Genomic DNA, 17,500 nt, shown 5'->3' on the forward strand with positions numbered 1-17,500 from the left:
ATCCACGTTAGATCCTGTAGTAAACGTCTATAAAGCAAATACCAAAACATAAATTTTAAATATCCAGTGGCTACAAATGCTCTCTTTAGGCTCTATATTAATAATCTAGAGCAGTGTTTCCCAGCCTGGTTCCTGAAGGCACACCAACAGTACACATTTTCAACCTCTCCCTAATCAAACGCACCTAAATCATCTCTCCAAAACCTGAAGTTAATTGGTCAGATAAAGGGAGACCTACAAAACATGTACTGTTGGTGTGCCTCCAGGAACAGGGTTGGGAAACACCGATCTAGCAGATAGTCTAAAATCATTAAGGGAATGTCCGAATTTAGCTATTTTAAGAATGAAAAAATACGGCGTTTGCGCCCCGGTGCATGGTCTAACGGGGTTGTGCTTATTCTCTTAATGAGCTATGGGTGTGTTTTGAGAATAACGTGCACTAAACCAATCAGAGTCTCATCTCCCACTCCCTTTAAGAGTCAGTTGTGTAGTGCCACACCATATTTGCTATTTACAAAGCGGACTCTATAAGTGTAAAAACTGAACGCTCCACTAGCTATAAAACAGTTAAACAGAGCATCTGCAGCATGAGGATAAAGAACGAGCCTCCTCTATTCGGCCTCTTTACTTTCTCTTTACTTTCATGGATAATGGAAAGATTTGTACGCACTCCACTGAAAACATCCATTAGCCTACATATTTAATTTACTTTGTTAAGCGCAAAGATTTGTTTCGAAACTATTTCTAAATTCAGATCTAATCTCCAGCAAACTAATAAATGAACAATAATAACCAAGTGTGGTCAAAAAACAGAGTTATATCCAAACATACGTCCTTTCTTAAGCCCCAGCGATGCAGACAACTCCAAAACCCCACAGATGGACAAATCTAAACTTGTTTTAATTCAAACGAAAATAAATATGCATATGATTAATATTAATAATAGTAGTAGTAGTAATAATAATAATAATAATAATAATAATAATAATAATAATAATAATAATAACAACATTATACAAAAGCAAATTGTCCTGAACAAACTGAAAAGCCCCTGAGATATAGAAGGCATGGAGGCAGTGTTTATTATATTTATGTAGAAAATAATAATTTTTGTAACATTTTAATCTTTTAATTTTTTTCATTTGTAAAGATATTTGTGTATTGCTGCACATCCTGTGTGTATTAAGCATTGTGTGAGTATTTTGGACCGCATAGGCGCATAACTAACGCTCTCTGCGCTGGACTTTAGACCAGCTTTCAGCTGGTCAATGGCGTGGTCTACTTCAGTTCTTCAAAATAGCAACGCGCCAACAATTCACCTTAACACAGCTCCTTAATGGTCCATTTCCACTGAGTGGTACGGTCCATTTCCACTGCCAAATGGGTACCAATGGTATGCGTGGTGTACGGCAGAAAGTTTCAGTCGACGTCAAACTCACTCGAGGAAATGTCACTAAAGTAAAGCTGTATGGGTCATTCACATAGATGCTTTATACAGATAAATACTTGTGTATAAATGTTCATTACTAACTCTCTATGAACATGATTTGATTATAACTGCAGATTAATAACAGTGTGAAATATCCTACTGCGATTATATAAAATAAATAAATAAACGCAGCATATTTGAACACATAAAGACCCTTACAGTCTCAGATGTGTGCCCAATTACAAACTACACACAGCGTACATTTAGTCCTTATTTGGGTTCAAAACAACACAAAATATAGCCCACAGTCAGTGTAAACCTCTCATCTGTGTATGTAATCTTCAGCAGCACATGTAGCCTCTGTTAGAGAGTAATTCCGTCATTCTGAGTTCATAATAGTCCAAAAGGCGACGATAATAGTTAAACATGGCAGTTTGTTCATGTTTTAGGTTGCTGAAAGGATTATTCGCTCCTTTGTTTTTTCGCGCTTCACTCTCGCGTTTGTCCGTTTCTGAAAGAATCAGATGTCAGAAGCACTACAATAACCACGCGCATGTTAATAATATGCTCAAGCTCAAGAAGTTTGTTATTTCAAACACAGACGTGTGGCTCGCTCACGCGCTCTCTCTCGCTCTCTCTCTCGTAAAGTTAAACCACTTGCACTTTAGACGACCTTGTAAATAACAATGGGGCACAGGGATTCTGATCATCTTCTTGGCTTTGTGGCTGTACATCAAGACGACGAAGGTTTGTTTAAGTTCAGGGCGACCATGGCTCGTTATTATATGTATATATATATTTACGCTGTAATGTCTTGGCTGTGTGTTTAAAAATGGCGCTTCTATGTTTTCATTCTCCTGCTTGTGTACGCACTAGTGACGTATCTCTGTAAATCAACCGCATTCAGCTGCGCATCTTGCTCCGCCTTTTGATACCCTTTTGTCATGCTAGCTACCCTTTGCAAAGCGTACTCAAAAAGTGGTACGGTTCGCTTTTAGGTACCTTTTGACAGTGAAAACGGCTATAAAAGCGTACCAAACGTACCGTTCCGTACCACTCAGTGGAAACGAGCCATTATAGATCGGCACACACCCATGAGTCCAAAACTAAAAGGGAACTCCTACTTCTTGTGCAGAAGAACACGCAAGCTTGATTTCTGAGAGATATAACATCCTTCAGCCCACCCAGCATGTGCGGACTCCAGATCAGTGTGTTTTTTGTAACTCTTCTGTCGTTGTGTGTTTAGCCTTGAGCATAAATATAAGCTCTTGTGTTGGTGACAGTAATAAGCAAGCAGTGTGAAGGCCAAAGATCCATGAAGAGGCTAATTACAAAGTGACAACGAGCACTGGCAGACGAGCACTGACAATGCAGCTGCTGCTCAACATACACACACACACACACACACACACACACACACACACACACACACACACACAGACACACACACACACACACACTTCTATAACGGCAAGATGAGAAATTACATTTAGCTTTTAACCATAGCTTATTTAGATACAGGTTTAGTGTGTTTGGATGAGGAAGCATCAGTCAATGTGTTATAAATGAACAGAAACTGAATTCTTTCTCTCATGAACACACAAATCACCATGTTACCTATTCTATTTAGTTTTTCCTGAACAGTTTACCTGAGTAATTAAGAAACTAGCGACAGACATATACAATCCTGGTAAATACAGTTGAAGGCAAAATGATAAGACCTGAAGTGAAAACTCAATTCCTCTTCAAATATTTCCCAAATACTGTTTAGCAAGGGAATTTTCACAGTTTTTCCTTTCATATCTTTTTCTTCTGGAGAATCTAATATCTCGAAAATAAAATGTTCAGTCATCAAGGCAAAGAAATTAGCTTAGAAATTATTATTTTAGACTTTTATGTATAAAAAATCTCTCTGTAAAAAAAACAAACAAGTTCTGTCGGCAAATGCTGCTTGCACAAACCCACGAATGCAAAGTTTCAGCCCTGCTGTTCACCTGTGCAGTGGTCGATATGCAAGTAATAAAAACCTCTAGGACTCGTGGCTGAGGCTGGTGCAGAGCCAGGCTAAAGTATGAATGCAGTTTAAAGCGCAGATATGCTTTTCTCATTCAAATCAAATTAGAGTTCCACTCGCTCCCGCATTTTATATGGAGATGCAAGAAACCTGGTCGGGTCCCACAGTTGTACACGTTTACTTCAGTCACAACAGTACAATAAACCTGTGGGCTTTATTCTGCGAAAGCAACTGCCTTGATCTACTTTATCCCTGACTTAATGCTCTTCGAGGTTCTACTTTTAAAGGAGATATATAAATTAAAGTTTAGTATTATTATTATTATTATTATTATATAAGCTTATAGCATTTTCCAGATGACTAAATGGCATATAGGATCATATTCAGATATATTTTTATCCTCTAACCATTACAGAAACATTCTAGCATACAGTATTTTAGCATGTGTATTAGACTCTTTTAATTTGTGTTCATTTGATCACACCATACAAGGAAAACCTCTATAAACACAGCAGAACCTGTACAGAAATGTATGCTACGCTACAAATGAACAGCAAATCAACACTGTAGTAAGCCACCAGCTTTTATAAAGTAGATAAAAACAGACTTTGTACCTTGCTCTGATGAACTTTTCGATGGTTGTGGTAAGAATCCTGAAGACCATCATTTACAGTCAAGCCTAAGGTTTCCGTCACACAGGACACATCTGAGGAGAAAGAAAGCATTCATCCATATTAGCATAAACAAGTTAAACACTTTTTGGTGACACTTGAGTCTCTTTTACACTGAGTGTGATGTGAATAAGTGAGGCGAATAACCAACAGAGTGTGGTTTACACTGAATGATTGATCATCTATGGCAAGGCAACGACAATCTAGCTAATAACGACAATGCATTTTTTTTGGCCAGGCTGCCCACAAGGACACACATACACAAGTAAAAAGAGGAAAATCTGGATGAATCACGTCATTTTGGCTTCATCTTTGTCTACTACACAGTTTACAACAGTAAATTAACCATGACAGCACATGTACGTCATGGAGACGTCTATTTGACATTTGCGTTTACATCTGGAGGACACATTTTGCTCATCTGCTGTGTTTCTGGACATCACTTTTGAGACATTGAATAGATGTTTATAATGCAACCCTGGCTCATTCTGAGAACGTAGTCCCGTGGACATTTCTGGAGACCGCGAAATACGTAGCCGGGGGTACGTATGGCTGCATTTCATTTTTTTTTAAGCGAACGCTGTGGAGCGGTGTGACGTCGTTCCTTTCGGCGCTTGCCGGCCGGCCGAACGCCTCCGTGTGGAGGGCTTTCCCGCTGCAACCAAATCCAAAAAATGAAGCGAACAAGTTCGTCACAGGGTGAGAATGTGGTCAAAATCCGAAAACGTGGTAAAAATCAGACGAGGGCTTTTCTTTTTCTGGACAGCTTTTGTGAATCGTCGTTGGTTGGGTTTAGGGACGGAGGAGGGTGGGTCAGCCGATTGGCCGGTCGCACGGTCAATCATCTTGTCATCCAGGCAGACAGGCGGAAGGTCGTTCGACAGCGGCCTCTAGCGGGTTTACGCGAGAACGGCGCGGGAAAAAGCGCGCACAGCAGCCTCTCGCGGACTCGCAAAAACAACAACTGCAAAAATACGTACCTCCCGGGACGTATTTCGCGGTCTCCAGAAACGTCCACGGGACTACGTTCTCAGAATGAGCCTGGGTCTTTAAAATGTTTACAATGTAAAATGTTCATGAAACAGATCTTTAAAAGACGTTTTTCAGATCTTTGTACACAGCAGATGTTATTCAGACCAAACAGTCTTACTTGTGCTACCCGGGACGATAAATAAAGTTTGATGCCATCTATGAAGTTCACAACTTTAATAAAATATTAAACTTTTCACATTTATTTTTCTTGCAATTTTCTGGCAATAGACTTGTTGGTCCCACTTTATATTAAGTGTGCTTAACTACTATGTACTTGCATCAAAAAATAAATACAATGTACTTACTGTGTTCATGATGTATTTGAGAACACTTGTGGTGCTCTTGAGTTGGGATAGGGGTAGGGTTATGGACAGGTTTGGTGGTTTGGGTAGGTTTAAAGGTGGGTTAAGGTGTAAGACATGGTCAACAGTGTATTTACAAATGTAATTACAGAAGTTAATTACAGATGTAATTACATACAGGTATTTAATCAAGCATAAGTACACAGTAAATACATGTATTTACACGATAAGTACATCGTAACGAATTATTAATTTCTGTGTAAGTACATATTAGTTAAGGACACTTAATATAAAGTGGGACCGATTTGTTTTTTTAATTGTTGATGTTTTTGTAGTCACTGTGACTTTTATCTGAATGTTCCTCTCAGACACCAAAGATAATAAACACTCCAATAACCAAATTTCAGGAACACGTATCTTTGTAATTTACACTGGGTTTCAAAATAGCTGCCTATGCTACAGCATCACCACTCATACCCTAAATAACAATTAAATACAAATAAAATCTGCCATTAGATGGAAACAGACACAGTCGAAACACTGTTAAAGAAAAACTCACCTTTTTTTTCGGAAAAGGCTCGCTTTTACAAGTCCCCTAGAGCTAAACTGGTGAGTTAAACCATTTTTAAATTAATTCAGCTGATCTCCAGGTCTGGAGGAGCAATTTTAGCTTAGCTTAGCATAAATCATTGAATCGGATTGGACCATTAGCATCTGGTTTTAAAAACTTGCTTTAAAATGACCAAAGACTTTTGATAATGTTACTATTTAAGGCTTGACTCTTCTGTAGAAACATCATGTACTAAGACCAAAGGAAAATGAAAAGTTAGTCTTTTCTAAGCTGATTTGGCTAGGAACTATACGCTTATTCTGGAGTAATAGTCAAGGAATTTTGCTGCTGTACCATTCCTGTATCAGACGCAATGAACTGGCTTTGAGAAGAATGTTAGCAGTCGTTTATTTTCAGCATCTTGATGCTTTCGATTTTAAATAGTTATGCAAGTGGTTGGTTTATCATGGTTGCACCCTGTGTTGCTAAATTAAGTTTTCAAGAGTGGTTTCAGTGACAGGAACAGAGGCTCACTGCACCCAACTTCACAGGAAAACCAGAGAATGTATTCATTCTCTCAGCTGTAAGTGTGCAAAAGCACTCCATTTTCATGCCATTGCAGAACTACAGAGGTCATGTCTGCTGATATGTCTAATGAAAGTCATATTCTGTCCTTTTTTGGCTGAACACTCTTGTGGCAAAACGTTGGCTCTCCCCTGTGCGATAATGTATTGTAATATAGCTTTACTCAGCAGTCTTGAAACCTACACGGCTAATTTGTGAACAGAAACGATCTTCCTTTTAAATTGGTGTCATCTATTTATATTCATTTTCAACACTTACTATTCAACACCATGCCTTCATCTTGTTAAGTGAATTCTACTATTTACCTAAACAACAATTTACAAATGCCAAGCTATGCTAACAGTAAGTTAGCAGAGGCATGATCTCAATTATACATCGGTGGTTAACAAAATGAAGAGAGAATAATTACTTTCTTGTGTAAAAATAGTGGTTTGATGTGGGGGAAACAGCATTTCAAGACATTATTCCTGAAAAATATATTAAATCCCTCTCATCTTGGCTTCTGAACTGGTTATGGTTGAGTGGTTATCGTAGATCTAATATCTAAGAACTGTCATGTCAAAGGACACCCATCTAACGCTTTAAGAGTTCATTATACATGACTAAATCAATTAAGAAATGAGAGCATGGACCACAAAGCAGTCTTATGTTTCACAAATAGCCAACAACGGACCCTTTTCACAACACTGTTATGACGCGTTTGAGGGTCATCAGCATCTTGGATCCCTAAAAGTTTTTAATATTTAGCTTTTTATTAAATCGTATGAACATTTATATGCATTTATGTATGTATTATATCATCTTTGCATCAAATAATGCAGTGTCTATGGGGCTGAGAGTAAATCTGACGTTATTCTCTCCTCTGGCTGCCGTCATCTGTCTCACACTATTATTTTCCTTTTTCTGAAAGTCTTGATAACACCTTCATGGAGTTTTTCTTTGATTATTTCAGCAAATAGGATTGTAAAAAATGATTTGTTGTACTCTCCTATTCACTGCGCTCTAAGTGTACTCCATCTATGATGCCTTCTGCTACTGAGAAACCCGGAAATGTGAAAAGGCTCCATACATAGTACGGGTCAGAACAATACATTTTTCTTTCATACTAAAAATCAAATGGAATACTTAGTGCAGATCATGTTCTATGAAGATTTAGATTTTAGTAAATTTCCTGCTGTAAATATTTCAAAACTCAATTTTTGATTACTAATATGCATTAAGCACTTCATTTAGACAATTTAATACATGATTTTTGCAATATTTCGATTTTTTTGGAACCCTCAGATTCCTGACTATCATATAATCGTATCTCAGCCAAATATTGCTCCATCCTAACAAAGTATACATCAATTAAAAGCTTTTTTCAAGCAAGAAATTGACATTTATGACTGGTTTTGTGGTCCAATGTCACATATAAGCCATTCAGTTAAAATACATTTTAATTGTACCATTTACCAATGTTAAAACTGAAACATTATCAGGCATTCACACCTAAAGAAACATACATTTATAACCCTCTATTTCCCATAAATATATTTGAAGAGTTGAACCTTTTCCATTTCCAGACTGCCTCGTAAAAAACTACGGGGTACAGGGTAGACTCTGCTCTTCTTTTTGGGTTTGGCTGTACATCAAAACGACGACAAGGTTTGTTTGAGCCGGGTCGACCATGGCTCGTTATTATATGTATATATAAATGTGCTGTAATCTCTCGGCTGTGTATTAAAACATTGCGGCTCCTTTGTTTTCATTCTGGCTTATTGCGTGAGCGAATGACGCATGTCTGTAAACCAACAGCGTTCAGCTGCGCGTCTAGCTCCCCCTTTTGGTACCCTTTCTCGTGTTTGGTACCCCTTTCGAAAAGGTGCCAAAAAAGTGGTACGGTTCGGTTTGGTACGCCTTTTGACAGTGGAAACAGCCATAAAAGCATACTGAACCGTACCAAACCATACCACTCAGTGGAAACGGGCCATTAGCATTTCTATGTGGAGTTTGCATGTTCTCTCCCTGTTAGTATGGGTTTCCTCTGGGTGCTCCGGTTTCCCCCACAGTCCAAACACATGTGCTATATGTGAACTGAATAACCTAAATTGGCCTTAGTGTATGTGTGTGAATGTTAGTGTGTATGGGTGTTTCCCAGTACTGGGTTGCAGCTGGAAGGGCATCCGCTGTGCTATAAAAGCGGTTCATTCAGCTGTGGTGATCCTGATAAATGAAGGGACTAATGTAATGTGTATTTATATAACGTATTTATCATGTATGGCCATACACCCAAAGTGCTTCACAATCATGAGGGGGGTCTAGCCACACTACCACCAGTGTGCAGCATCTACTTGGATGATGTGATGGCAGCCACAGTACAACGGCGCCAGTGCGCTCACCACACAGCAGCTATAGGTGAAGTGGAGAGACAGTGATAGAGCCAATTCGGTGAATGAGGATGATTGGTAGGCCATAATGGGTAAGGGCTGATGGAAGATATTTGGCCAGGACATGAGAACTTTACAAGAAGTGCCATGGGATTTTAATTGACCATAGAGAGTCAAGACCTCGGTTTAGCGTCCCAACCAAAAAACTAAAGTCTAAGCCGAAGGAAAACGAATGAATGCACGAATGAAAACAAAGGTTATTTTGAGGTAAAACGGTATTCTGCAGTAATCTCACTCCTACCTCTAATCTTAACCACAAATATTTCAAAACAGTTTGTTAGCACTTATAAAGTATGACCTTATTTTACATCCCTAAACTCAACTACTTCCTTACTATCTATTAATAAGCAGCTAAATTAGTAGTTTGAGCTAAAAGTCTTAGTCAATGGTTTGTTAACAGCGTGAATTTTACATTAAAATAAAGTTTGACCAAAACAATTAATGTATAAAAACAACAATACACTGTAGTGAAAAAAGGTGACTCAACTTCTAGCAAAATAATCTTATGTCAAAAGGAAAAACAAGATTATTTTGTTTACCCCATTTGCAGATTATTTTGCTTGTTTTAAGGAAAAACTCACTTAATATTGCCATATTATTTCTGAAAACAAGACAATACATTTTGCTTGCCTCAAAAATGCCTCTTGATATAAGAATGTTTAGATATTTGGACTAGAAACAAGTAAGAAAAGCCTTTTTGCAGTGTGTACTCACTATTTACTGCTTTCAAATGTTTATGATGTTAATAAATACTAAAAGAAGATCTTTTGTTGAAATCTGGAAACATCTAACCATTGACATCCATAGTAGGAGAAACAAATACTCTGGAAGTCAGTGGTTACATGTTTGCAGCTTTCTTAAAAATATATTTAACGTTCAATAGAAGAAACTCAGGTTTGTGACATGAAGGGTGAAGAAATCATGCCAGAATCTTCAGTTTCGGGTGAACTAACCCTTTAAAAGACATCCAAGTAAACCAGAATTGAGTAGTTTTTCTACTCTGATGCTTCACAATTAAATGATGTTTGACCAAAACTATTTATGCACAAAAACAACAATACATTGTAAAATAAAAGGTCAACGTAAGTTAGCAAGAAAAGTCCTGCACCAAGTTGACCTTACAATTTTAAGTTGAGTCAACACTTTTCTTTACAGTGTAATAATACAGACAGGCAATATATCAAATATCCACAGCATCTGACCATGTGTCAGCTGATTGTTTTCTGTTTTCAACTGGATATTGTTGTTGGTTAATGTTACCTTAATGTTAAATTTATCCATAAACATTGCAATATATGTACTGTTGTTAAATTGTCACTCCATTTAAAAGAATCTCCACATGATTACAAAATGTATTGACCCCTTTCCCTTACCCTACAACAGCAAACGCACATACTTTCACAGAACATGCAGGCTTCAAATGCTTTGTGTTAGGCTAGGTTAAAGGAATAGTTCATCCCAAACTGAAAATGCACTGCAAAAACTGTTTTTTGTCTTGTTTTTAGTCTAAATATCTAAACATTCTTAAATCAAGAAGAATTTTCTACGCAAGCAAAAAATAATGTCTTGTTTTAAGAAATAATATGCCAAAATTAAGTGAATTTTTCCTTAAAACAAGCTAAATAATCTGCCAATGGGGTAAGCAAAATAATCTTATGTCAAAAGGAAAAACAAGATTATTTTGCTTACCCCATTGGCAAATTATTTTGCTTGTTTTAAGGAAAAACTCACTTAATTTTGGCATATTATTTCTTAAAACTAGACAATATATTTTGCTTGCCTCAAAAATACTTCTTGATATAAGGATGTTTAGATATTTGGACTAGAAACAAGACAAAAATCTAAGTAAGAAAAGCCTTTTTTGCAGTGTGTACTCCGTATTTACTGCTTTCAGATGTTTATGATGTTAATAAACACTAAAAAAAAAGGTAGTTTGTTGAAATCTGGAAACATCTAACATTGACATCCATAATAGGAGAAACAAATACTTTCTTAAAAATATATTTAACGTTCAATAGAAGAAACTCAGGTTTGTGACATGAAGGGTGAAGAAATCATGCCAGAATCTTCAGTTTCGGGTGAACTAATCCTTTTAAAGACATCCAAGTAAACCAGAATTGAGTAGATTTTTCTACTCTGATGCTCCACAAATTAAAATGAAGTTTGACCAAAACTATTTATGTACAAAAACAACAATACATTGTAAAATAAAAGGTCAACGTAAGTCACCTTACAATTTCAAGTTGAGTCAACTCTTTTCTTTACAGTGTAATAATACAGACAGGCAATAAATCAAATATCCACAGCATCTGACCATGTTTCAGCTGATTGTTTTCAGTTTTTAACTGGATATTGTTGTTGGTTAATGTTACCTTAATGTTAAATTTATCCATATACATTGCAATATATGTACTGTTGTTAAATTGTCACTCCATTTAAAAGAATCTCCACATGATTACAAAATGTATTGACCCCTTTCCCTAACCCTACAACAGCAAATGCACATTTTGAAGTACTTTCGCAGTACATGCAAGCTTCAAATGCTTCGTGTTAGGCTAGGTTAAAGGAATAGTTCATCCCAAACTGAAAAATGTTCTCACTATTTACTGCTTTCAAATGTTTATGATGTTAATGAACACTAAAAGAAGACATTTTGTTGAAATCTGGAAACCTCGAAACATTGACATCCATAGTAGGAGAAACAAATACTCTGGAAATCAGTGGTTACATGTTTGCAGCTTACTTAAATATATAGCGTTCAACAGAAGAAACTCAGACTGGTTTGTGACATGAAGGGTGAAGAAATGATGCCAGATTGTTCAATTTTGAGTGAACTATCCCTTTAAAGACATCCAAATAAACCAGAATTGAGTAGTTTTTCAGCTCTGATGCTTCACAGATTAGACTAATAACTCCTGATAAGCCTAAAAGAAGGTGATCACTTCATTAAAACTCTGGAGAAATGACTTTAAAGTGTGTCGACAGTTAAATATGTTGAACTTAACGCATATATTCACCATAAGTGAATGTACCAACACATGCTGTGATATTCCTTCTGTCACCTACCTGGACAAGCAGAGTTCAAATCCAGCTTACAACACAGATGCTGCTCATAGTTATGACCCTGGTTACTATGCAATACAAATGACTGTGTAAGTACAGACAATGAGTCAGTTTGAGGAAGTCGGAGGCAAGAAAACTGGAAGAGGAAGCTTTACGGTTTAGGTGTGACAAGCGTTAAATGTCTTAAACTGAGTCTGAATGCATAACAAGTGAAGAGAAAGCTGTCTGAGGTGGCATTTTCAGAGAAAAGAAGCCACACTATACCACACACACACACACACATGCACACTCACTGTATATACAAATACAATCAGAAGGCCTTTGATGGAGGCTAAGCTGTCAGCAAGAAGCCCTATAAAACACAATGGTTGGAAATTTGAAAACAAAATGGCAGGTGCAGAGCTAGTTTAAGTTCTAAGAGCCGGGACACACCAAGCCGATGCCAAACAACTAGCAAAGAACAAAATTCAACTATGTTGTCGCCTCATGTTAGATCGTGTCTGGACCAAAAAGCTGCACGTGAACACACCAAACAGGCAACAGCCGACTGAAACGAGAGTCGGGTTCTGTGTCTGCGCAAGAGGATGTGCCTTTCTGCTCCACAGGGGGCAGTAGTGTGTTTTCTCCTGCAAAGGAAACTTCCGACTGTCTGACAATCTAATAATCTATATCTTTAGCTAACAAAAAGAGCAATCAAAGGCCATGTATATCTTCATACATTCATCTACTGAAGCGTTTCTCAACCACGTTCCTGGAGGACAACCAACACTGCATGTTTTGGATAGTTTTGTCTGTCACACTCATTACAGGTCTTCAGTCTCTGCTAAAGAGCTGATGATCTGAATCAGGTGTGTTCAGCTAAGGTGAAAAGGAAAATGTGTAGAGCTGGTGGTCCTCCAGGAACATGGTTGAGAAACAGTGGTCTACTTTGCAATTTCTGGAATAACTTGCATGGTGCATAATGGCTGGTGCATCTTCTGTACCTGTTGAGGACTTGGCTCTCTGGCGGTTTTGATGGATATCTCTGTACAGAGACTGCATGTTCGCGGTGTCTGAATCACGTGGAATGGAGGGCAGGTGACGTTTCACCGTCAGTTGCAGATTCTGCTCATTAAATGAAGTCTGTATGAGAGTCAGGTCCAGAGAAGACACCTCACAACCGTTCAGAACCACGATCTCATCACCAGGCCTAAGACCTAGCAATAAAACAACATGTAACAAAGGTTAAATACAATAAATGAAAGACAAGCATCTTCACTAATGATAAATATTCAGTTTAACCTATCCAAACAGCATAACCACCATAACTTGAAGCCCCTTTCATACATACAGTTTAAGTCAGAATTATTAGCCCCCCTTTGATTTTTTTCTTTTTCAAATATTTCCCAAATGATGTTTAACAGAGCAAGTAAATTTTCACATTATGTCTGATAATATTTTTTCTTCTGGAGAAAGTCTTATTTGTTTTATTTCGGCTAGAATAAAAGCAGTTTTTAATTTTTTAAAACCCATTTTAAGTTCGATATTATTAGCCCCTTTAAAGCTATATATTTTTCGATTATCTACAGAACAAACAATCATTATACAATAACTTGCCTAATTACCCTAACCTGCCTAGTTAACCTAATTAACCTAGTTAAGCCTTTAAATGTCACTTTAAGCTGTATAGAAGTGTCTTGAAAAATATCTAGTCAAATATTATTTACTGTCATCATGGCAAAGATAAAATAAATCAGTTATTGGAAATGAGTTGTTAAAACTATTATGATTAGAAATGTGTTGAATAAATCCTCTCTCTGTTAAACAGGAGAAAGGGGGGGGTAATAATTTAGGGGGGCTATTAATTCTGATTTAAACTGCATACATATCCCATATAAACTGCATACATATCATAAATATCCCATATTTAAACAAAACAGATTTATTAAACCGATTAATGAGTTATTAAAAACTATTATGTTTAGAAATGGGTTGAATAAATCTTCTCTCTGTTAAACAGGAGAAAAAAATGGGGGGCTAATAATTTAGGGGGGCTAACAATTCTGACTTAAATTGTATATACAATTAAACTGCTCTGAATGAACAGATTACAGAGTTCGGGGTCATTTGGTTCGTGGGGGGGGGGGGGGGGGTATCCCATATTTTAAATATCCAATATTTAAACAAAACAGATTTATTAAACAGATATATTTATATTCAACAAAATTGTTCTATTTTTTTGCTTCCCTTGTTTATTCTCTTTTTCAAATTAGTATTTAATATTTTTCTATAACATAAATTTGGGTGTACTCGTTTTAGAACCGTTTAAGTTATTTTGTTAGTTAAGCTCCAGATTTGGCTTCAGTGCTGACTAATCTAATGTATCTGCACAAATATAATATTCTATAGCTTCCTATTAAAAATACAAACTTAAAAGAGAAATTTTGTGAGGGTGTACTTGTATATGCTGAGCACTGTAGATCTCGACATGCAAAAGTGTTCAGTCCACATCTCTTTCTCAGAGTTGTTCATAATACTTCACCATACATCCACAGAATTGCATATTTATCACAATAAAAACTCCAAATGTGTAAACATAACTGATTTTTTAGCTGCATGTATAGTTTCTCTGCCTTCAGAGAGCATTAGCGACAACGTTTTCTCCTCTAGTTCAGTATTTTAGTTTATCTCTGGGACAGAAGCAGCTGCGTGAATGTGAAAGTGTGAAAAACAGCGTACCAGTAAAGTCATTCTGGTCATTTTACAGACATTTACTGTTATCACAGTGTGAAAGGGGCTAAAAGCTATAACTAGCAAGTGCCTACAATGGCTACAAGTAAGATTACCTTTGCTGAAAGCGAGCCCATCAGGGAGAACTTCGCTGACAACGATATGGCTGTTTTTGAGGCTGTCTACATAGCCTGTAACAGCAAAGCCTGAAAAAGAAAAGAAGTGGGAAATAGCACACACTGTGAAGAGTAATCAGCCCCCAAGAGTTTTCAAAACAGCCATTTAACTTTCAACACAACAGTGACCTGCTTACCAAAGTCTCCAGTTAGACTGGGTCTAGACATGTGCAGAGTGTAGACTTTCAGCTGGCTAACTTCCAATTCGTCATATGGCTAGGGTGAGAAAGACGTTAACAGTGCTTGGTTATGCACATAGATATATACACTAGATATCGCATACGGACCCTGAGCATGCGTCAATACCGCCGCCATATTTGTACAGTGCCCTCAGGACAAAAGTCATTCAACCGCACTCTCGATCATAGATGCATGTATATATCTATGGCTCCGGATGGCCAGTCCTCCATTACACCTTGGTCCCGCATTCATTTCAAAGGAGCGCTATACCCTGTACCAAAATGGCGGCTGTATTGACTTCCAATTGACAACAACAGTGTAGGTGACATCTAATGTAAATATCTATGAGTTATGCAGTTCACTGTATTTCAATGTATAGCTTTGTCATTATGTGCATCTTACCAAGTTCTGCAGAAGCTCATGAGCTGATGGTGTTGAGATCTCCATCTTGTCTCCTGTGAATCTTCTCAGCCTCAAACAGTGCGTGCTGGGGTCCAGGCCCACGAGCTACAAGAGGGAAATCTATCTTAAGATGTGATTCTTTCAACATTAGGGCTGGGCGGTAAAATCGGTATGGGTATTTATTGAGCGAACACTGTTTTCAATAACGATGAAAAAAAAAAGTTCAGTATAAAGTTTCAGTATGAAGGCTATAGTTAAAATAAGCTTAGGGTGTAAGTTTGTCATTTCCAGTAGAGGTGCTATTTCCAGGTACACTTCCAGGGCTTCATGCATCAACGCTGCATACACACAAAAACTTTGCGTACACCATATTTCACGCTCACGTTTGGATTTATTAACGATGAAATTAACGTGAGAATGTGCGTTGGTCCTGGCCAACTTCATGTCTGGCATACATGCATTTCTTGTGTGTGTTTGTTTTATTTCCATTGGCGACTCCTAGAGGCTCCTAGATGTTAAATTGCACACTACGAAGTATCTTTGAGCCGCGCAATGCCAGATGTATGGGACGGGATCATGCCTAGCAGGTATATAAGGTTTCCATACCATGCTGTTGAACCGCGGTAACCAATTAAATTCTCTTTGCTACTGTTATAGTTTGAGCCAAAAATAGGTCAGATAGGCATTTATACACATATACATGCTCCTTTATGTTGCACAAGGCTTAATTTCTCGATTAAAAAAAAATGTAACAATTCAACCATATGAAATTATACAATAAAACCAGTACCAAAACGTTTATAAAAACATACCGCTTATTGCACAAGACTTTGTTTTTGGAATTAGCACTTTATTTATTTTATAATATTTTTAAAATATCTTTTAATGTAAAATTGTAAAAGTCAATTAAACTCTGACACCATTTGAGATCAAATATTCAAATCAACTCTAAAATTGTGTGCCGCTCACAATTGAGGTAACTCTCTCCTCAAAGGGGGTTAGTTCAGCATCCCGTTCCCCTGCCTGTTCGGTCCACACTTTGACAGTGCGCCGCTGTTCTCTTAACCTGCACCTTTGCATCAGACCATTTCTTTTTTAATTCACTCACAGTGCGATGTTCAGACCCCACTGCGTTAACCGCGTCAGGTAAACTCTCTCACTCTATTTTTTTTCTTTTGTTATTAATTCCGGAGGACAAACTTGCAAATAACACAGTTTTCTCCGGTCTACCTCCGAAAGGAGCACCTCCAATTCACATTCTGTTCAAAGTTTCTCTTTTTGCTTGCTTTTGCTATTGCTTTTTCGTTTTATTTCGCCAAAGTAGAGTCATTACCATATTTATTAGGGGGAGGAGTCAGGGAGGGGTTTTGCGCTCGTGCACGTGCGCTCAGTTTCACGTTAATTCGGATGTACAAAGAGAATATGCGTGGGATTCCGCATACGCAGTGTTTCATACATCTGAATTTACGCACATTTACAGCTTTGTGCGGACGCAATGTTTTAGTATGAATTCAACGCAGGTCTTCGTACATGAGGCGCCAGAACTTTTCCAAATGCCGCGAGCGCACAGTGATTCACGTAAGTAGCACTAGCCAATCTGCTTCACACTTTGTATGGAATATACACATTTCAGTAATAACGGCAGACTAATTACTTCAGTCAAACGCAGCACATTCAAACACTGCAGAGGTTTTTATTTTTCTCCGTAAACTTGTATCTGAGCTGCAGCAATGGTTTGTCTGTTTGTCATCCTCTGAGGAAACGCTCGATGGTTGCCTTGTTTTGAGAGACGGCAGGGGAGCGCATTGAACATGGTGAAGGACAACACGCTTGCACTTGTCACTTCAGGTCAGAATAACAACACACGTGAAAATGAGTGCCGTATAGCAGCAGTGAGGAGATTGTAAATAAAAAAGGATGTAAGGATGTCGCCAGAGTGGCTTTTTGGTTTCTTTTCC

General features: G+C 37.7%; 1 protein-coding gene across 1 annotated transcript in view; it reads right to left on the reverse strand.

The window, feature by feature from the left end:
• Positions 1-17,500, reverse strand: part of tiam2a (TIAM Rac1 associated GEF 2a) — a 148,080-nt gene that overhangs the window by 45,879 nt on the left and 84,701 nt on the right. Inside the window, 5 exon segments of the mRNA XM_056477615.1 lie at positions 4,058-4,149; positions 13,059-13,271; positions 14,901-14,990; positions 15,098-15,176; positions 15,543-15,647. Coding sequence (XP_056333590.1) covers positions 4,058-4,149; positions 13,059-13,271; positions 14,901-14,990; positions 15,098-15,176; positions 15,543-15,647 — 579 coding nt within the window.

This window comes from Danio aesculapii, chromosome 17, assembly GCF_903798145.1.
Source record: "Danio aesculapii chromosome 17, fDanAes4.1, whole genome shotgun sequence".
In the NCBI taxonomy this organism is placed as follows: domain Eukaryota; kingdom Metazoa; phylum Chordata; class Actinopteri; order Cypriniformes; family Danionidae; genus Danio; species Danio aesculapii.